The 21140-nt window shown below is 30.5% G+C and overlaps 4 protein-coding genes, 1 long non-coding RNA gene and 6 other non-coding genes across 11 annotated transcripts; 1 reads left to right on the top strand and 10 right to left on the bottom strand.

Moving 5' to 3' along the window:
- Window positions 1-350: 350 nt before the first annotated feature.
- Window positions 351-1994, bottom strand: LOC106798983 (uncharacterized). Its single transcript, XR_001388826.3, has 2 exons — window positions 1707-1994; window positions 351-1606 (listed from the first exon to the last, which is right to left on the bottom strand). It is a non-coding gene; the product is annotated as an uncharacterized lncRNA (long non-coding RNA).
- Window positions 352-458, bottom strand: LOC113002027 (small nucleolar RNA snoR97). The gene has a single exon (XR_003267555.1). It is a non-coding gene; the product is annotated as a small nucleolar RNA snoR97 (small nucleolar RNA).
- On the bottom strand, window positions 543-657 carry LOC113002005 (small nucleolar RNA Z278). The gene has a single exon (XR_003267535.1). It is a non-coding gene; the product is annotated as a small nucleolar RNA Z278 (small nucleolar RNA).
- LOC113002004 (small nucleolar RNA Z278) lies at window positions 936-1051 on the bottom strand. Its single transcript, XR_003267534.1, has one exon. It is a non-coding gene; the product is annotated as a small nucleolar RNA Z278 (small nucleolar RNA).
- Window positions 1169-1263, bottom strand: LOC113001999 (small nucleolar RNA Z223). Its single transcript, XR_003267530.1, has one exon. It is a non-coding gene; the product is annotated as a small nucleolar RNA Z223 (small nucleolar RNA).
- LOC113002032 (small nucleolar RNA U36a) lies at window positions 1339-1426 on the bottom strand. Its single transcript, XR_003267560.1, has one exon. It is a non-coding gene; the product is annotated as a small nucleolar RNA U36a (small nucleolar RNA).
- On the bottom strand, window positions 1692-1832 carry LOC113002034 (small nucleolar RNA snoR134). Its single transcript, XR_003267562.1, has one exon. It is a non-coding gene; the product is annotated as a small nucleolar RNA snoR134 (small nucleolar RNA).
- A 1272-nt stretch (window positions 1995-3266) lies between the features above and the next one.
- On the bottom strand, window positions 3267-6307 carry LOC100819518 (uncharacterized). The gene is made up of 2 exons (XM_003527409.5): window positions 5775-6307; window positions 3267-4187 (listed from the first exon to the last, which is right to left on the bottom strand). The coding sequence occupies exons 1-2, from the start codon at window positions 6094-6096 to the stop codon at window positions 3490-3492; spliced, it is 1020 nt and encodes a 339-aa protein (XP_003527457.1). The 5' UTR covers window positions 6097-6307; the 3' UTR covers window positions 3267-3489.
- Window positions 6308-11625: 5318 nt separating this feature from the next.
- LOC102660879 (QWRF motif-containing protein 3) lies at window positions 11626-17169 on the top strand. Its single transcript, XM_006582727.4, has 6 exons — window positions 11626-12837; window positions 13304-13423; window positions 13567-13683; window positions 13773-13862; window positions 14105-14212; window positions 14466-17169. The coding sequence occupies exons 1-6, from the start codon at window positions 11842-11844 to the stop codon at window positions 14511-14513; spliced, it is 1479 nt and encodes a 492-aa protein (XP_006582790.1). The 5' UTR covers window positions 11626-11841; the 3' UTR covers window positions 14514-17169.
- LOC100818976 (uncharacterized) lies at window positions 15169-15612 on the bottom strand. Its single transcript, XM_006582270.4, has one exon. The coding sequence runs from the start codon at window positions 15610-15612 to the stop codon at window positions 15352-15354; it is 261 nt and encodes an 86-aa protein (XP_006582333.1). The 3' UTR covers window positions 15169-15351.
- LOC100818450 (uncharacterized) lies at window positions 16762-17207 on the bottom strand. The gene has a single exon (XM_026129015.2). The coding sequence runs from the start codon at window positions 17205-17207 to the stop codon at window positions 16947-16949; it is 261 nt and encodes an 86-aa protein (XP_025984800.1). The 3' UTR covers window positions 16762-16946.
- Window positions 17208-21140: the final 3933 nt, after the last annotated feature.

The raw sequence follows: 21140 nt of genomic DNA, 5'->3' as shown, positions 1-21140 counted from the left end.
GTTAACCACAAGGCAAAGCTCACATCACAACCTTCAATCACTTATCCCTACAAAGATACTGCACGACATCTCTTGTACATACCTCTTCCTCTTGCACCGCTGAGTCACAGAAAACTTCAAAGTAATTTACATCAATAGCATGAGTTCGGAATTTCATTAAAAGTATACATTATGAATAATACAGGAATACTGATTACTAATTCACAAATTGTAATCATGAGAAGACAACAGAAAACTCACTTACAATAGAATAAATTTAACAAAAAAAATAACTAACCATTCAAGATCAAGCATTCAAAATAGTGCAAAATGCAAAGACATCCACAAAATGTTATAAAATGTTTCTAAAACATATGTAGTGCTGTTATTTAACTCCTATCTCGTGGGTTAAACAAGAGATGAAGCTGATGACAACACTCAATCTTTGAGTTTTTCAGACCCAGATCCAATTATTCAAGAAAAGGGTATAGTGAAACTCAAAAAAAAAAATCAAAATTTAACCAAAACACCATAAACACAAGCAAATATATAAATACTAGGTAACCTCAGTTCAATCGTCGCTGTCATTGGAAATGTAGTAACACCAAGTAGGTTCTCCCTGAAAACAGGGTCTTGGATCAACTACAACCTAACAAGTTGGATTGTAACATCATTGGTGAATTTACAATAGGTAACTTTCTAGCAAGCTACAAGGAATAATTTCTTAGATACAAAATGGTAAACAAAAACTATATGTAAAATTCGAAGTCATTCAGAAATACTATTAGTCTAAAATATCACTAGGAAGAAATCATCAAGGGAGATGTATGATTAAATAATCGGAAGCTTTGGGTTTTAACCGTGTTAAATGACTTCATATAATCCATGTAGACAACTTCTCCTAGTGGTATAAGGCTTCCTTGTTAAATCAAGGGTATACTTTCTCATAGCATAAAGCCTCAGTTAAATCCATTGATATCATATGAATGTAGCTTCACCAAGGAGGTTCTCCCTGTAAACAGGGTCTTGGCTCCACAACATCTCAAACAAGGTGGATTATATCATCATCAGCAATCTCATATACACCAAATACCAAATCACATAATAATAAATGTCAAGTATTAAAAATAATACCCTATTTCAATAAAAATTCATTAAAAAAAACAAAAATGTTAAATATAACATCATCGAGAGGCTCAGAGATATTAAACAGCTCTTTCAATCACAAATTTTCAGAAGCAGAACTGGCATTAAAGCTGAATATATGTATCCTCATAGCCAATGATTGATAAAGCAAACCACATGTAAGGTAAAATTGAAAACAATTAAACATAAAAAACATGTTTTAATCACAAAGCAGGGCTCATATCAAGAAATTCAACCAAATTTTAACCAACTGTGCTTCATCGAGAAAACTCAGAAGCGCGGATAAGGTATATCATCGCCGAGAAATTCCGAGACAAACAAATAAATAAACCCTAAATTGAGTAGTAAGTTATGTGATGGCTGTTTTCGGAGGAACAAAGGAAGCACCCTCGCCCCCCAAAGTGAAAACGACCGCGTTTCAATTTGCGCCTTTAGGACTAGCTCCGTTTTCAGAGAACACGTGGTGGTGTTCGAAAAGAAGCTGAAGGTATAGCAAGGCGAATATTCAGTAAGCATTTAACACACTAAATCGAAACTAAAAGAGAGACTAATTGGAAAAAGAGGAAAAATTTGGCCGTTACTTTGACACAGATCAGCCGTGGAAAAAATTGGGGCTAAATTGCAACACGAACGGCGGAAATTTCGCACGTGCATCGGGGCGTTCACGTCATGTGGGATTTCAGAGAGGCCCGGGAGGCATCGTGCGGAGAAGCATTTTGCGAAAAATTGAAGGAAAACCCTAAACCCTAACCTAACTTCGAGAGAGTGTCGATGATTTTGAATTGGTGCGGCTTAACCCTATTCGCTGCTAGGCTTATATAGGCACACCAAAACCCTAAAATTTCTGTCTTTGCAACGGTGGAATGTGTGTTGCTGTAGCATAAGAAAGTCTTACCCGACCCGATTTAAATTATTTGGGTTGGGTTTGGGCGTCCAAATTTGGGTTCAGTCCAATTTTTAATGGTTGTATTGTATATGTTATTTTTTTTTAACAATTGAACTAAGATATCAAAATTTTATTGATTTATAATAATTTATACATATTTTTCAACTTCTCTAAATATTTATTTTAATAGAAAATGTATTTATATAAATAGAAAAAAAAACCGTAGTTTCTGTATAAAAAACAAGACACCTAAGAAAAAGAGAAGAAAATGTTGGAGGAAATAGTTGAAGTGATCAAGAGAAATAGAAAAAAATAATAATAATATTATGAAAAATGTATGACTACTATAATTCTGATTTTAATGTATGAATAGATAGAAATTATTTTATTGTCAATTGAAAATTGGACTTAATAGTTTAATGGGGATGTTTTAAAAAAAATATTTTGATGTGTCACATGTGATTTTGAATTTTTAAAAATTGGACAGAGTTATTTATATAAACAACTATTATCCATGAGTTACTTACTTTTGTATTAAATATAAGAGAAATAAATAAAATAATTTTGAGTTAAACAATTTATGAATAAAAATACTTATTAAAGAAAAAATTATTTGAATTACTTAAAATAAAAGTCATATAAATTAAATTGTCTATATCAACATCATTAAAGATGGTCTTACATGTGTCTTTATAGTGTTAACCATGTGTGTTATCTTATTAATTAGATTTGACTTTGAACTTAATTTAGACATATTCGGATATTAGAAATTAGAATTGATAATTTATAAAAACAGACTTAAGTTATATCTTAAAATATCTCAATTTGACTCCATGTCTTACATTTAAAAAAAAAACATTTCTACTAATTGTGTATTAATAAAATGTCTTAATTTTCAAATTTATATTAGTTATTTCACTTAAATTTATGTAAAAGAAAGAGTACTAAATAAGTAAATATAAACACACTTCCTAATAAAAATTCAAATTTGACTCAGATATTACATGTTGTAAACTAAAGCATATGAATTTCTTAAACAATGAGATTCAAGAATAGAATAGATCTTTAAAAAAATAATTATTTTACAAAGAATTGTTTGTACTTGAGATATAATTTATATGCCTTGTTGGTAATCCAAATTCCTTTTCTATTCCATCACTTTCTCTTGCATTTCATTCCAATAATTCTCTACAAAATTTCAAACACAAAACTCAATGTTGGTATGACAAATAAGATCTAGGCTGCACTGGCCACAAATCAAAATTGCAAAATGCATTTACTGAAGTCTGACAAGAACTTATATTCTCAGGCACAGCCTTGTGATTCACTGCTTATTTAAAAGCATGAAAAGAACACTACAATAATTGCATCATGGAGAACAAAATAAACCCCTATCCATCCATATCATAATCCTACCTCAACTATATAGACCACCAGAATTCATTCTTTCCTAGACACAGATACACGATTCTCAGCAGTCATCTGCTCATCCATGTCAAGTGCCGATACCCAACCCACTTAGCAGCAACCCGCAAACCAATAGCAAAAGATGCAAGAAGAAGTGGAATTGGAAGCCTCATCTGTCTTGTTTCAACTTCTCCAACTTCTTTCCCTCCTGTGGACGTTTTGGAATACTGATATATGGCTAAGGCAGTGTATGAAATAATCACCAAAGCTCTAACCCAAGGCTCCCCAACACCAGCAAGCACAGCTGCAACAGGCATTGCAGCTGAAACATCATCTCTCTTCTTGACAAATTTTGAAAAGGCATACACCCCAAGCAGAATGGTCCAGAAAAAAAGTTCAGAAATATATCCTCTAACAGCAGCATAGCCAATAAGACCAGATACAGTCAAAACATTATGTTGGTCGTTGATGGAGTTTGGTACAGTAGCTTCACCAATAGCTAAAACAATTGATGCCAGCATAATGATGATGGTCAGGTCTGGTACAGGAGCATTGTGAATTATCCAAGAGTAAGAAGCCCGAACTGTGTAAAATAAATCCTCTATGCATCTAATAGAAAATGTGATTGGACTTCCTATGAATTGGTAGACTACTGCAAAAGCATATTTCAAGAGGTATCCTAAAAAACGAACAATTGCAAATGCACCATTCTTCCAGTTTGACAGTTCAAATAGAACAGCTCTCCAAGCATAGACCAGAAAAGCCAGTACTGTACATTGATGTGAAATCAAATTATTACATGATCGCATAAAAGAGGAAACAAGTCAGTAAGGAAACAAAACAGTGGGACAAAAAATGTTTTAAATGGTAACCAAGAGCATATAACTTTTGACTTCCACATCTAAGGTTAGTTTCATATTTGTAAACAACATCAATAAGGTAGTGTATGGGTGTTCACAATTTAGTATAGTTTAGTTTTTAGACAAAAAGCCATCCAAACCAAATACCAAAAAGAAATGTTGTGGTTTGGTTTGATTTGAGTGCAATATAAAATATGAACCACGGTAAACTGATCTTATGGGGTTCTGTTAACAATTTTTTTAAATATTTTTATGACTTTAAAAATTGTTTTTAATTTGACAACTAAATAAAGTGAAATTTAATAACCAATTAAGTCATTATCAACCCTTAAAACTGATATTTACATAACAATGAGCAATAGAGCAATAAATATTATTATGTGGACCATTCATAGTAAATAAAGTCATATAGTGTTAATTGGTTATGTATTGTTAATGTCATTAAACTCATAGTTTAAGCATAACCAAAATGCCCAACACCCACGGAATCACATACTACCATTATCAAAAGTTTGAAATACTATTATGTAATGGTTCAAATTGATATAAGTACATTAAAGGTGTAGTTCAGCTTTATTCAACTCAGTTTTAACAATAGATACTGAAAATCAAACCAAACTACAACGAAAAAAAATGGTTTTCTAATTTCATCAGTTTCAGTTTCAATTGGACAACAATTTTATTTGATTTAGAAAACCCCTCGTGGAGGAAAAACCTAAATACACACCCATCACCCATGGGATGCATGATAACCTCTTCCAATCGACTTTATAGTTTATATAATCACTACTCCAACCTATGAAGCACGGATGTCTCTCTTGTTCAGAGTGTCGCTGTGTCGGACACATTTCCGACATCGACAAACCCTAACACTTCTTATTAGGTGTCCAATTTAAAAATTATATTTTGTTGGCATGAACACTTAAGTTGTCACCTTTACACAACTAATACACTTGAAAAAACATAGTAGGTTGATAAATTTAGATATTTTGTTATATGTTACTCATTTCATTTCATTTCATTAGAATCTCTCTGTTTGTGTTTGTATAGGGTGTCCCCCAGTGTCCATGTCAGAGTCTGCTTCATAGACTCCAACAGATCGTATAGAATTACAGCACCCCTAAAATTGTCAAGATTTGGAACTGAATTTCATCAGAATTGAACAATATCATCCACCAAAATTGTATCATTTTGTATATCAAAGTCCCAGTCCGTGAATGACTGTGTATGCAAAATGTTTAACCAGTACACAAAACGCAAAAAACAGTACTAAAATTCAAACAGTCCTATTTGCCCATCTACCCTTCAATCAAATATAACCTTCACAAAATGCCTAACACCATTCTTCATAATAACTTTCCAAATCAGATTAACACAATTAATTATTCAGCTGAAAATGAAAAAAAGAAAAAAAAAATCATTTTTTTCTGTATTTCCCTCAATAAGAAAATGCAGAGAGAGAGAGAGAGAGAGAGAGAGAGAGAAATGGGACTGACCCACAAGCCATGGCCACCTAACAGGAAGACTCGGAACTTCTTTGGCGAGGTACCTAAAGCGTTCGGGCATGGTGCTATTTCCACGCGCCTCTTTCTCCACTTCATCCAACCCAGTCAAAACATCGCCGTTGTCACTCTCCTTGTTGTTGTCGTTTACAGCGAAACGCTTCCACGGAGAGAAGGTGGGGGAAGAAAAGGAAAAGCCAATACGGTTGCGTCTGAATTGGGGACTCAAGGGTTGGAGTTTGGTGGAAGGGAACGAGAGTTTGAAGGAGGATAGGCTGGGAGATAAGAGGGATGAAGGGATTGTGGTGGTGGACATGGTTATTTGAGTTTGCCTTCGGCTACAAAAGGTTTCGCATTGTTTTTAAGTGAAAAGGGTAACCAAGTGCTCTCAATCTGCTGCACTCCACGATAAAAGGTAACTCGCCTCCTGCCTCCTGCCTCCTGCCTCCTGCCTCCTGCTACGGTGCTAGTGCTACTACTGCCCTATTCCAAAAGGGATTATCTTTAACTCACTATTTTTTTTTTTTTTTATGGGGGAATACAATTTGTTAGGTGTTACATATACTTCGTGAAATATAAAAAAATTAAAATTTTGTTTTTAAATTTGTAAACATATAATAAATAAATTTTATTGTTAGTTTCCTCTTGTAAACTCAAAGGACTGTGCCTAAATGATTTCGATGACGATTGATAGTTGACATTTGACATTGCTATTATGTATTAAAAAGATCTTATTTATTTGTTCATTGAATGTTGTAATTTTAGTCCATAAATTTAATCATTTATTAGTATTTTAATCTCTTAATTATTTATTGTCATTTTAGTTGTCATTAAAATTATTCTCATCCAAATTCTTCTTATAGTTATGTCATTTAAGTTATTTTAGTGTATGGCAGGTAACAACCATCAATTGACATGTCATAACCAAGAGTGTCATGTAGATATAGCCGTCTGAGTTAACAAAAAAAACTAATAATATGATTGGTTTGTCACACTTTTTATAAATTCGAGAACAAAAATTTAATTTTTCATCTTTGAGAGACTCAATCGTCGTTAGTGTCTAACAAATTTAAGTACAAAAGTAAGTGTTTATCATTTTTAATTAAATGATTTATTTGATCTTTTATTTATTTATTGTTTACTTTGGTATTTTCTCTTTTCAAAAATTCATTTTGATCTTCTCTTTTTACAATGATTTTGAAGGATCCTTCTATCACTTTAAAGTCAACCCTGATAATAACTGTCAAATTTGACTTTTAGCCATTACTACAAGATGTATTTTTCTCACATATCCTCCTTCTTCCTCCCCTTATTCTCCCTCTGGCAATGTTGGCCACCGTTGTAACAAGCTCTTTTCTCTTTCTTTTTCTTTTCTTCCCTTTCTTTGCAATGTTGGCAACCTCTTTTTTTTTCTTTTTGGCGAAATCTATTAAGTACAAGAACAATGAGGAAAGCAATTGAAAATGGTCTCCTTTCCCCCCCCTTTGCGCTGTAGATCTTGAAATCAAACCCCCCAATATAAAGTGAAAGAACGTCAAGTGCATTACAGATATGCAACCATAAACAACTATTGATCAATTGACAAGTACACCAATGTATACAAGTAGTAAAGTTAAAATGAAAATCCAAATGTCGAGTTCACAGAGACTTTGTTTATACTTAGGTAGATAAATATATATTTTTCAAGCAATAATTAAATTGGTTTAAAAGGTTGTGAAAAGAATAATAAAATACTTTGGCATAAAATTAAATTAAAATACACAAGAGAGAAAAACGACCATAAAAGTAAATCAATTAATTAAAACATAAAAGATAAGAGAAGTCAATATTAGAAGAAAAGTTGACTTAAGAGATGAGAATGTTGGGAGCTTAGCTTACCAAAGCTACTCTTAATGTAATGTTGATGGTTTTTCTCTATTTAAGATTATTTCAATTATCATCTGCATCTACTCATATACTTTAATCATATTCATGAACTGAAAGAGCTTAATTTATCTATTTTCTCTCTCAAATCTCTTTAAGAGGTAAAATAGTTAAATTACATTAAGAATAAAGATATATAACATGTCAAATAAGATCATTCTATCCTTAGAGATGAATTATTTAGATACCTTTTTCAGTTCTATTAGAGAATAAAATAACACTTCCCAATGTCACCCATAAAACTTACTATGCATATGGATGATCAAACCATAAAAAAAAATTAAGCACAGAAAATGATAATGAAAGAGAAATAATATTAAATAGATAGGAAGAATAATTACATAAATAGCAGTTGGTTGTTAAGCTCCCAATAAAAAGGAGTTTTAGTCTCTCATTGTCATGAGAGACTTTACAATTACTAGAGGGTAATGAGTAATGAAGGAAATAGATAAGAAAGAGAATGAAATGAATGAACGAGTCCTAATGATGGTTTCTCCTGCTTCTAGCTAATGAAAGGAGTTTTATATGATTTAATCCCAAAATATATTTATACACAATAGTTATCAATAACCAACAAAAGTTGACTCAAATAGGCAAAAACCAACCCCATGGTTGACACACCCAACAAACTCACGATTATGTCTACCAAACACAGTGAAACCACCCAACTTCAGTTCTTTCTAGTTTTGGAATTGCACATGCTTTAGATGACAATGTTCATGTACGGGTTCCTTTATCGCAACGAGACACTGCTTATTAGTTTTTAGATCCAAATATAAAAGTTTCTCAAATTTGAGAGATTAAAAATATATTGAAGTTTTTATTTTATTAAGAAGTTTTTTTTTAAGTTGAATAATTGCTAACCCATTAATCAAATTAAATTCCATTTAGTAGTTATGAAATACTTGTGTGTACAATCAAGGGTCTTAATTCAGTTGATTAAGTAGGATGTATGAGTTGTTATAAACTTTCCCTAATTATCTCTAGTACTTATAAATCTAACAAAAAAACTTGTGTGCAAATTGAAAGAGTAATAGTTCCTTCACCCTTTATATATGATTCTTTTAACCAATTCACTTTCATTAATAAAGTTAGTTAATTTTGTTAGTAACATTAAGTTTGTGAATCATTTGTATTATTTGTAAAAAGTTATGCTAAAATTAGTGGGATTAGTCACCTCACTCATTTCACTTTATTACTTTTTTACCTTAATTAACTAATGTTGTTAGTCATGTTATTCATTTCATACCCACTAGGATGAACCTAGTGATGCAAATTGAGATAGAAGCATGAGATGTTAGATTTGGTCCTCTTTATCTTTATTGTACACACAAAAAATCTTTTATATTCCTTAGAAGGGAAACTATAAATAGAATGATATTTTATAAAATCTTCAATATTTATTATTTATTGACTATAAATTTGTAAAGTAATTAATGATATTTTAATTTAAAAATAATAATATAAAAGACAATTATTAATACGTGCATGAGGACAATTTTGTATATATCATTAATTAATTTATAATTTTTTAGTCAATAATTAATACGTGCATGTAGGATTCTTTTAATTTATCCTAAAAAAGGATTCTTTTAATCTAGAGACATAGATGATTTATCAATTTTATCTCATTTGATTGATTATGGTACGTGAGTTATTGTTAATCCTTTAATACATGTTAATTCATACTACGATTAAAAAATTTAACACTTTTTTTTTAATTCTCTCTATGATTAGTTAATATTTATTGAAAATTAAAACTTTTAGTAGGTTTTGTTTCTCATTTAATAAAAAAATAAAAATTTTCTAATTTAGTATTATTTGTGTCCTTATACATGTCCCTAAGAAAAAAAATTGTTAAAAATATGAGATAACAATTTATTTAACTGAGATAATTTGTTTGGATTTTGTATGTGTACATTTTTTTTTAATTATATAATGTGAGTGAGATTAATTTCTTATGGAGTGAGTTATTAATTTCCTATAGAGTGAGGTGAGAGATACTCCTAATTGAAAACAAAATATATAAGAATAAAGGTATTACTAAATTAGTAATTCACTATATTAGAAAAGCTATACAGCCTCCAGAGAGCTTCACTATTTCATGTTTATTTTTGTTTAGATTTTTTTTTTCTCAAACAAAAATGAAGTATAGGTGTTCCCGTCGCAAATATTACTCACTCTCAACAGTTTCTTTCTTAAAATTTCTCTTCTTTCTCTGTTATCTCCTTATTCAAATTCTTTTATCTCTTATCTAATTTAAACTAATTGTCCCCTTTCATGTTCAATTTAATTTTATGGAAGATTGATCTGATTTCTTAGAAACGAATTATGCTTATCTCTTTCAGTTATCCTTTTTTATTTTAAATTTGCATATTGATTTAAAATTCTTTTATCGCTTATTTATCTAAATTCCTATATCTTTTACCTAATCTAGTTTTCATAATCTTAACTATATTGATTGAATATATATATATATATATATATATATATATATATATATATATAATATTAATTAATTATTTCGACTTATTACGTTGATAATAATTATATTTAAATACTCCTATTTACTGATACTTTGTAAATAAATTTATTAATTTTTATAAATATAATTTAATATATATTTACTTTAATTATACTATATGATTTTGTTTTTACATATTTTATGATCAATAATTACAATTTACAGCCATAAAATTAACATATTTAATTTCACCTGTACAATTCACATATTAACATTAAAAATAAAATACTAATAGTAATAATTAAAGTTTATAAATAAGTCCCTTTGGCATTCCAAAGTTAGAAACAAGAGCAGATATTCAGAGAATCAAACTGCCGGCGTTACAGAAACTGGCGGAATTCTCAGCATAAACACTTCTCCCCTTGTTGGCTTCACAATTTCACCACTTTGTTAAAACAAAACCATCACTTTCCCATATTTGCCTCCAATCAACCACTACTTCTAACTTACTAGAGGTTTTAAATATGATCCTTTATTGTCCCATTAATGCTACAATATCAGCTGCCATCATCGTTATCATCTATGTCTCCATTATTAACAAGGATTGAAAAAAAAATTTAGGACCATAATATAATGTTTACAATACATTCTTAATATGTGCAATATGCAAAATAAAAATTTACTTTATATTACCTAAAAATTATAATTAATAAATATTTTGAATATATAACTTGTATTTTAGATTTATTAAAATACAATATTATCAATAATATTATAGAAACTATCCCACTATCGTCACGTGTTGGTTGAATGGTATTTCAAGTTTGTTTTTTTTTTTTTTACTTTGCTCTCTTCTCTTTGTATTTTTATATGTTAGCTTTAAAACAAAAACAATACACGATTATTTTTGTTATTCTAAACTGTTAATAATTTGTTTTAAAAATATTAAAATTTTGTATAAAATATAAATGAAAAAATGTTAAAAGAAATAAAAGTGTAAGAGCAATCCCTCAAAAATTGTCTTTGGTAAAACAAAAAATCTTTAAAAGTTCTCTCATTAAATAAAAATTTCTGAAAATACTATCCTTCGAGAACAATTCTTTAAAATACTCTCATTTAAAGTAGTTATTTTAATTTACATATAAAGAAAATATTTTTTAAATATTTAAAAGAATCCATTACTTATATTTTCAAATATTATTTAACGTGCCGCGACATGCTTCAATATCTAAGTAATATAATCTTTCGGTTTTTTATATTTTCAAAACTAATTAGTATTACGGTTTCTAATGATTACTTGCAGGTTGCAACAAATAATAAATTATAAGAATAAGATGGTTTTAAGAAAATATGAATGATAAGATGATAAATTTTCTATATAAAAATTACCTTATATATTTGCATCCAAGAATCTCCTCTGTCTCTAATTCTCAACAAGAACATAGTTGAATAATTTAAACTGAAAGTAAAAAGGAACCATCTCCACATTTGCCAGAGCACATCTCTGTATTAATATTTTGCCGCGCCTTTTTCAATCGCTCGCTGTTACAGTGTTATGTTACATTCACTGTTTCACACATTAAAACATCCTCTGTTCTCTGCTACCTCTGCAAACACTCTGTTCTGTTCTGTTTCCTAAGCCCAGTTTCTATAATCCTTCATTTTTTTCTTCCCATGAAGAGCGATTCCAATGACTCTGTCTCTCCTTATTCTCCCAAACCCAGAATCCGTCAAGTAAGTTCCCGGTTCATGTCTCCACACTCGACCGGTTCGCCCGAACCTGGTTCAGCTTCTCCGCTTCCCCGGTTCCACCGGGCAGCGAAGAGAAACTCCTCCACTCTCGCGGATCATATCGGCAATGAGAGGCTCAAAGAAAGGGAAGAAAATCATCAGAATCAGAACCAGACACCCACAAACAGAACAGGCTCTGTTTTCTCTGTTCTCACGAAACAGAGGAGCCTCAGAGAGTTCAGAAATAACATCAATGGGTCGGAAGAAAACGATCAAGATCAATACATTAATGGCAAGTCCACGAGGAATGGTTTCTCTGCAAAATTTCCTGCTTCGCCGGTGGTGAAGAAACCGAGTTCTCATATTGCTCCGGGAAGACTCTCTCTGGATGAAAATGCCCTCAAGAAAAACTTTCATTGTTCTAAGAACTCAATTGATTCTGAATCAGATAATACGAGTTTGGATTCTGTTTCTCTGCAAAGAACATTTAGTTCGAGGAAATTGGGTAGGGAGGTTTCATCTAAGTACATGATGACAACAAGTGGTAGAAAAGGAGAAGCTTCTGATTCAGACCCTTTATCCTCTGATGATTCATGGATGATGAAAAAGCTTATTACACAGAAAGCTATGAAGAGGGCTAATTCGCTTATTGGGTACATGAGTTCCAAGTCTCAGTGGGCATTGTCTCCTGGGAGATCAGGGTCACCTCCTTTGTCTTTGGAAAGTAAGGACAAGCCGTTGTCGTTTTCAAGCTTGAGACCTCAACACAAGAGAGTGGAGAAGATTCTTAGCATGGGTTTTGATCTCTTTAGGACTAAGAAACCTTCAACATGTGAGGTGGTTCATCAGTTGCGTCTGCTTCATAACCGGTTGATTCAATGGCGGTTTGCAAATGCTAGAGCAAATGATGCGAATCACACCATGTCTCTTCAGGCTGAGGTATTGCTCACACTCATGAATTTTGTAGTTTGCAACTCAATTGGAGTACACAGATTTGTTAAGGATTTTTATTCAGTTCATTTTGGAGAAATCACTTATTTTTGCACCTTCACTAGAGAACTTTCGAAAAAAAGAATATAGTTTAATACTAATAGGCATAATGAGTTTTAAAAGTTTTAATATGCATATACTGTTAACCAATCATAAATCATCCTTAAAACAATGAATGCTCTTAGAATGATGAAGGGTTTAAGATAGTTATTATGAAAGTTAATGAACTTACTCCATACATGACATTTTCTACTGTCAATTATTTTTCCATACTCAGCTAAATCAAAACATGCTAGTAATGTATAAATATTATGTTTCTTTGTGTAAGGTTTTGGGATTGCTTGTTTATGAAATGGTTTTATATTGGATGTCTAACGGGGTTAATGTCTTTGTGAATTGTTGTGTACATGTGTAGAGCAACTTGATATATGTTTTGGATGGTCTAGCCAAGCTCCGGCATTCAGTGATGCAAAAGAGGATAGAGCTTGAGAGAGAAAAGATTGAGATGAAGCTAAATTTTGTACTGCATTCTCAAGTGAGTGTAGTGGTGTATCTCATTTAATTAAGATTGAATTGATTGAAATGGATTCTAATAGATAAGTGCGTATTTGCATTATGCCATTATTATCTTAAGAGGCTTAATTTTTTACTTCATTTGTGTTTGTTATGGGTTGATAGATGAAGCTGTTGGAAACATGGGGAAGTATGGAAAGGCAGCATCTAACTGGAATTACCATAATGAAAGAGTGTTTGCAGTCTGTTGTATGCAAAGTTCCTCTCTTGGAAGGTGCAAAAGTAAGTAAACTAAAAGACAATTAGGCCTTACCTCAGTATAAAAAGAACATCTGTTTAAAGAATTCTTAATCTTATACTTATGCTCACAGGTGGATATGCAATTAGTGTCCATTGCTCAGCGGCGTGCATCTGATCTAGCTGATTCTATAAAGTCAGTGCTATCTACCTTTTCACCCTTGGTATGTTTGTTAACACTGCACTAGCCTTGTTTTTTTTTATTTTTTTTGACAAATATTAGTTTGTTGGTTTTTGTTAGCAATTTCAATTGGAGCCTTGGAGGGATTCTAACCCATGACCTCTCTCCCCTCACTTCTCCCTTCACCCTTCCCCAACTATTGGGCCAACCTTATATCTCCCTGCACTAGTCTTGTTATTGTTTGGTGATGACTTAAAATTGAAATTGAAATTCCTCCATAATCAGGCTGGTAAGACTGCTGAGTTGCTATCAGAGTTAGCGAGAGTTGTCGCGCAAGAGAAGTTGCTCTTACAGGAATTGAATGATATCTTCCACAACATGTCTGTCCTTGAGGTAACTATATATTGTTTCAATGCCTCTTGATATTTTGCTGTTATCTTTTTAATTTTTCAGTGGTGTTTCTCTTTTTGATGGAATGAATAAGAAGAAAAAAAAAGGTTCAGCTTAGTTAAGCTTCTGTTTATGTCAATCAAAACAAAGATTTGTGGTCAATTTTTGACAAATTAGAAGACTTGTTCATTTATTACTTAGACATGAAATGTTTTACTTGGTTACTTAATGATTGATTTTCACTATGTGTTGACAGCTTAAAGAAAGGAGCCTGATGTGCAGTCTCATTCAACTGAAGTGTTGAAAAGGAGAGTATCAAAAGCTGCAATTACTGTCCGAGATTACATGTTAGGTATTCAAGTAAATAGTAGATCAGCAAAATTAACAAATACATATAATCAACATGTAAACAATAAACTACAAACGATGTTCAATGGTAAAGAAGTATTTGTATATAAATGCTGCTAACATAGCATTAGCATTTGTTCATACAACCTCCAAATTTTTTATTTTTATTTTTTATGAGCATGCAGGATTAGTTTCTGTTTATTTGCGTAAACATTTTAAACTTTGTTATGCAATATATTATTATTCGTGTAAGCTCATTCTTTTAATACTTGTTTTCTATTTTTGTTTATAATGAATGCAATGCTCTTATTTATCAGATTAGAGAAGAAGGAGAAGAAATCATTATTTTGGGCTTTAGTGCTTGAATAGAAAATTGCTTATTTTACTTGAAGTTTGACCCAGTATTCTTCAGTTAGAACTAAAAAGTACTAAGAAACCATATGTTGGGAGTTTCTTGAGAGTAATTAATTATTCAATTATTTACACTTAAAAGATACTTGAGCGCATTCCTTTGTAAGCATGGGTGCTGCTTCCAATCGCTATACTGAACTTGAAGTTCTCAGACTAAAAGTGAGAATATGGATAAATGATGAAGTGTAAGGCATTTTCAATTTGGAAAAATCTGACTTTTCATTTATAATTACGTTTACATCATCAATTTGTCACAGTTGACAAACAGTACCTCTTTCGCTATACAAGAACCAATACAACCATAGAATCTCAGGCCTCTATATTGTCTTTATGGCCTAGCTTCAAAAATCAATTTTTTTTTATATCCCTATTGATCTTGTTCTCTAGTTGGGACCCCAACAGCTTAAGTACATAACAGTTCTTAAGGACTCCTCTGATTGCTTTCCCTTTAGTCTTGAAGAGGTGGAAACCATAGAAGAAGAAAAGGAAAGGTTCTTAGCCTGTGAAAATGATCCAACATGGCTCTTTATGACATGTTGAGCTGACTTCAAAGTGTGATTCCACCTACACACCCCTTGGTCCTTCAAGGCCTCAACAACTCCAACACTGGCTGCAACAATCCAAGCTCTCTGTGATGAACTCATCTCCTTGTGCTTCTCTAATCAATAGTAGCTCTTTGCTTTTCTTGATGACAGAAGAAAACAACAAAAGTTGATATCTAAAAGTGTGAGGTAATTGTTAGAAGAAAACTGGCAGGTTTGATGAAACAAATGGAGAGAAGGGGTTACTTATATAAAGATTCCACAAAAGTAAGTAAAGGGGAAAAAACATGCGAAATATTTGGAAAAACCAGTGGCAGGTGAAGCCACTGGTTTTTGTTTTGGTGAGGGGTAAGCAAACTAGTACTAGTTAATTATTGTTGGTAGGACCAAATTCCACGCAGTCACAGAGTCATGGTTTCACTTGTAGACAACTCCTACACTACACACGGTTTTCATCTAAGGATATAAAATAATGGATACTTTTTTCCCACACTTCTTTGTTGCTTAACTTTTTTCAACATATTAAAATAACTCGACTACATTCAAAGAATGACTATTAGCATAAACCCACTTATCTAAAAATACGTTATAAAAAGATGGATAGACATTCGTCCAATATTATTCCTCTTTAATTTTGATTAATAAAAAAACATTCACCAATATCTACATTAGTATTTTTAACGAAATTGTCAAACTAATTTATTGAACTGGAAATAGAAATTATTTTTAAAATAACGTAAAAGATATAAACTCTTAATATTTCAAGTGATGTTTGTGTCAGATTGTAGTTATCAACGAGTGTTGTTGGATGAAAAGAAAAAGAAAACTTGTTTTAATTAAACTTATATTTATGGTGCTATCGAATAAAACAAAACAGAACAGATATATCAGATATACATTACACCAAAATCATCCTTCTGTAGCAAAATCCAGCGTTGATTTAAATATGTTGTAAACGAATTTCAGAGCATCAACTCATAGAGAAGACACTTCAGTAGCATCAACATCGTATTTAAATCTATTTCTCGACCGAAAGCCAAAAAGACTAATCTTCAAGATATTGAGATCCTTTATCCTCAAGATATTGAAATCTATTTGAAGAATTGACATCTTTTTCTGTACACACAAGCCAAGATCGATCGAACTTAAGGAGGTTTGAGTTGACAAATTTTAATACCAACTGATATTTAACCATCATAAAATTGGGCATTTGGAAGTGGAAAAAAAAGAAGCTAAAGAAGACATATGAAATTTGGCAATGCTAAACACTATCATTTATCAAAATTTACAAACTGATTGTCACATGAGCAAAACAAACTTCAAATACTATACAATGTGACCCCAGAAATCTCAACCCTCATCTTCCTTTGTGACTAAGCTTGATAATTTCTAGAAATTAAAAGAGAAAGAATATTTTCTTATTGGACTTATGATATCTAGTTGGGGCCCCAGCAGCTTAAGTACATGACAGTTCTGAAGGACTCCTCTGATTGCTTTGCCTTCTCATGTTTTAGTGTTGTGGAGATCATAGCAGAAGAAGAAAGCTTGTTAGCCTGAGAGAATGAGCCAACATGGTTTTTGAGATGGTGTTGAGCTGATCTTAAAGCATGATTCCACCTGCATATGCCTTGGTCTTTCAAGGCCTCCACAACTCCAACACTAGCTGCCACACTCCATGCTCTAATTCCTGAACTCATCTTGTTATTGTGATGATGATCTTTTAATTCTTCTCAAGAGTAATAATTGCTTTTAGAACAATCGTAGTGATAATGAATGATACTGATAAAGTAACTAAGATTTATGAATGAATGAGGAAATGAAAAGAAGGTGAGGTGGTCCTTATATACTGGGAAGCACATGACATGAGAATAGCAATGATGGAAATGGCCATTGGTATTGTATTGGGAAAACCAGTGTGGTTTTGGGGAACACAATGGGCTGTGATTCAGAATAAGTTACATGCATAGCAACACGTGTATTTGATTATTGCTATCTAACTTTACGTGGCACCGTTGCTTGCCAAACCAAACATAAAGTTCCAGCAAATTCGCTTTTATTTTTATATTTTGGAGGCTTAAATTATACTTTCGCCTCCTTATTTTTAATTCTGTCTACTGTTTTTATTCTCTTAATCTGTTATTATTCTAAAATATGCAGTTTTAATTCCTATTGTTTAGGCTTAACCACGCATTTTATTAAGTTTAACTATCATTATTTTACAAAATTTATCATCTAAGTTTTTAAACTCATTTTATTATTATATATTTAATTTTTACACATATTTATCATTTAAGTTTTATTTTTTATATATTTTATCATCATATTTTAATTTTTATGTATTTTATTATCATATTATTAACAAGATAATATTATTTTGAAAATTTTAATGATAAGATGACATCATTTATATAGAGGCGTCAACACTTTATTATACATTTAAGAGATCAATAAGATATGTAAAAATTAAAAAGAAAAAAAATGATAGATAAGGGCAAAAAACTTCAATAATATAATTTATAAAATAATATTTGGATAGTAAAATTTGTAATTAAATTTATTGTATTTTATGTTTTGATTAAATTAAAAATAAAATAGAGAAAAACGTCTAAAATATCTTTTTACTCCTTATGCTTTTAATAGTTCTCGTTTTTTTTTTTATATTTTAAATTTTTTTTTTATTAATAGCTATAAGTCTGTAAAAGACTAAAATATATCTTTTGTTCCCGTGAAAATACCAAAGTTTGAATTTAACATTGTAAGAATTTTTGTTTGTTTTTCATCTCTAGAGAATTATAATATGCTAATTTTTTATGAGAGCTAGAGCTAGGTTTGTTTGAAACTACCGGTTAATTGTACAAATATGTTGGTTCATTAGCCAATTAAACTCCGTCATGTGTTAAAACATATACCCCTCTCTCATCCAGGATGCCAACCCAGTTCTTGTTGTCCTCTTTCCATTGCTGGCTTCCTCAACCACTCCTCAATCTCCATCGACGCCTATATCATCCATAGAGGACACGATGGTGACGACGATGCTGGTTGTAATGCTTTGTTGACATGGTCTAGATTTTGATCGAGATCAATGTTGTTGCAATTGTGACACCATGCGGTGGAACGTCAGCGTTCACAAAAAATATTCGAGATTAGAACCACATAGGAAGAACCTCCATATTTACATGATAGTTTCTAAAATTATATTTTAAAATTTAAATAAAAAATATCATTAGGTTTGGATTCGTCCATACCTAACATCGAATCAAAAAATCACATATTTAATTTTACAAGAACAAAATACGGATAAAAAAAATTTCAAGGACTAAAAATGAACTTTAGGTATTTTACAAGGATAAAAAATATATTTTAATCTTTATAGAATTATCCTCTTAATTAATGTTAATTGATTGCATGATCAAAATTAATTATTTTCTATAAACAATTATTTTAATTACTCTTTTAGTCCCTGAAATTTAAAAATACTTTTTTAGTCCTTAACTTTTGATAAATTATTTTTTAGTCCCTGATATAATAAATTGATACTTTATGGTGATTTTTAGTATTTTATGATGATTTTTAGCATTTTATGACAATTTCAAAATACAAATTCAGAATGAATCAATATTATGATTTAATTTTAAAAAAATCAATTCATTTTCTTGCAAAAATGGTTTCAACAACTTTTAAAATAAGTATAAAAATTGGTCTTTATTGGTATCAAAACTAATTTTAAACAAGACTTAATTACTATTTAAGTCTCTGAATTTGGAGTATATGCATTTTTTAGTTTCTAAATTTAAAATTGTTTTTTTCCTGAATTTTGAAAATTTGTAGTATTTGACATAATAAATTGATATTTTGCAGCATTGTTTAGTTGCAATAAATTAGTTTGTAGTTTTTATCTGTTTGAATTTGTATCTTAAAATTGTTACAAAGTTAAAATGTCAATTTATTATGTTAGAAACTAAAAAACAAAATGCTAAAAGTCAGAGACAAAAAAATATTTTTAAATTTTAAGGACTAAACAAATCATATTCTCATTCGAGTACTAAAACAATAATTAAACTAAGAACTATTAATTAGTGATAACTATTTTGTATTTACTCTCTAATTATTTATTTTTTTGGGTCTCTATTACATTGATGTGAAATATTTATCTGTTTTTCTGATAATTAATTTTCGTTGAAAAAATCAGACTGATTACCTTTAATATGATCTTTCTTCTCAATCATATTATTTTCATCTACAATCTTGGAATCCAAATTTTACTTAACCAAACCGAATACAATAATACCTAACAATGACATATTGTTAACAAAATAACATTATTTTGAAAACTTTGATGATAAGATGATATCATTTACATAGAGACATGAATACTTTATTACACATTTAAGATATCAATAAAATATGTAAAATTTAAAAGAAAAAAATGATGGATAAGGGCATAAAAAAACTTCAATGATAAAATTCATAAAATAATATTTAGATAGGAAAATTTGTAGTTAAATCTATTATATTTTATGCTTTGATTAAAATAAAATATAATAGAGAAAAAAAATCCCCTTATGCGTTAATAATTCTCGCTTTGATTTTTTAAATTTTAAATTTTTTGTTTTATTAATAGCTATAAGTTTGTATAAGATTAAAAATATTTTTTTCCCGTTAAAATACCAAAGTTTGGATTTAGTCGTAAAAAAAATTTCATCTATTTTTCATCCATACAAAATTATAATATTATTTTTTAATCAGAGCTAGAGTTAGGTTTATTTGAAACTACCTATTAATTGTAAAAATATGTTGGTCCATTAGCCAATTAAACTCCGCCACGTGTTAAAACATATCCACGACGCCAACCCAATCCTCATCGTCCTCTCTCCATCGTCAGCTTCCTCAACCACCCCTCCATCTCCATCCATGCCTACATTATCCGTAGAAGACACGATGGTGATGACGATGCTGGTTGTAGCGCGTCACTGGTGTGATCTAAATTTTGATCGAGGCTGATGTTGCTGTAATTGCGACACGAATGCGGCGGAACGTCAATGGTGGCAAAAAATCGAGATTAAATCTACATACGAAGAACCTCTGGATTCACATGATAGTTTTTAATCCCCATAAATTATATTTTAAAATTTAAATAAAAAATATCATTAAGTTTGGATTTGTTCATATTTAACTTTCAATCAAAAAGTCACATATTTAATTTTACAAGAACGAAATACACAGACATAAAAAATAATAATTTCAAGGACTAAAATGAACTTTGGGTATTTCACAAGGATAAAAAGTATATTTTAATCTTTATAGAATCTTAATTAATGTTAATTGATTGCAAGATCAAAATTAATTATTTTCTGTAAACAATTATTTTAATTACTCTTTTAATCCCTGAAATTTAAAAATATTTTTGTAGTCCCTAACTTTTGATATATTGTTTTTTAGCCCCTCATATAATAAATTGATACTTTATGATGATTTTTAGTATTTTGTAATGATTTTTAGCACTTTGTGATAATTACAAAATGCATAATTAGAATGAATCAATATTATGATTTAATTTAAAAAAAATCAATTCATTTTCTTGCAAAATTGGTTCCAACACCTTCTAAGATAAGTATAGAAATTGGTCTTTA

This window comes from Glycine max, chromosome 6 (assembly GCF_000004515.6).
Source record: "Glycine max cultivar Williams 82 chromosome 6, Glycine_max_v4.0, whole genome shotgun sequence".
Taxonomy (NCBI): Eukaryota; Viridiplantae; Streptophyta; class Magnoliopsida; order Fabales; family Fabaceae; genus Glycine; species Glycine max.
Note: the sequence above shows the minus strand (reverse complement) of the source record. Positions and strands in the feature narration are given on the sequence as shown.

What these genes read in the sequence shown, in the direction of transcription:
- LOC100818450 (XM_026129015.2), bottom strand. Translation starts at nt 17,207, where the DNA reads ATGAGTTCAGGAATTAGAGCATGGAGTGTGGCAGCTAGTGTTGGAGTT.
- LOC100819518 (XM_003527409.5), bottom strand. Translation starts at nt 6,096, where the DNA reads ATGTCCACCACCACAATCCCTTCATCCCTCTTATCTCCCAGCCTATCC. An exon ending in TAGGTGGCCATGGCTTGTGG is followed by an intron (nt 4,188 to 5,774) that starts GTCAGTCCCATT and finishes ATCAATGTACAG; the next exon opens with TACTGGCTTTTCTGGTCTAT.
- LOC100818976 (XM_006582270.4), bottom strand. Translation starts at nt 15,612, where the DNA reads ATGAGTTCATCACAGAGAGCTTGGATTGTTGCAGCCAGTGTTGGAGTT.
- LOC102660879 (XM_006582727.4), top strand. Translation starts at nt 11,842, where the DNA reads ATGAAGAGCGATTCCAATGACTCTGTCTCTCCTTATTCTCCCAAACCC. An exon ending in CCATGTCTCTTCAGGCTGAG is followed by an intron (nt 12,838 to 13,303) that starts GTATTGCTCACA and finishes GTACATGTGTAG; the next exon opens with AGCAACTTGATATATGTTTT. An exon ending in CTCTCTTGGAAGGTGCAAAA is followed by an intron (nt 13,684 to 13,772) that starts GTAAGTAAACTA and finishes TTATGCTCACAG; the next exon opens with GTGGATATGCAATTAGTGTC.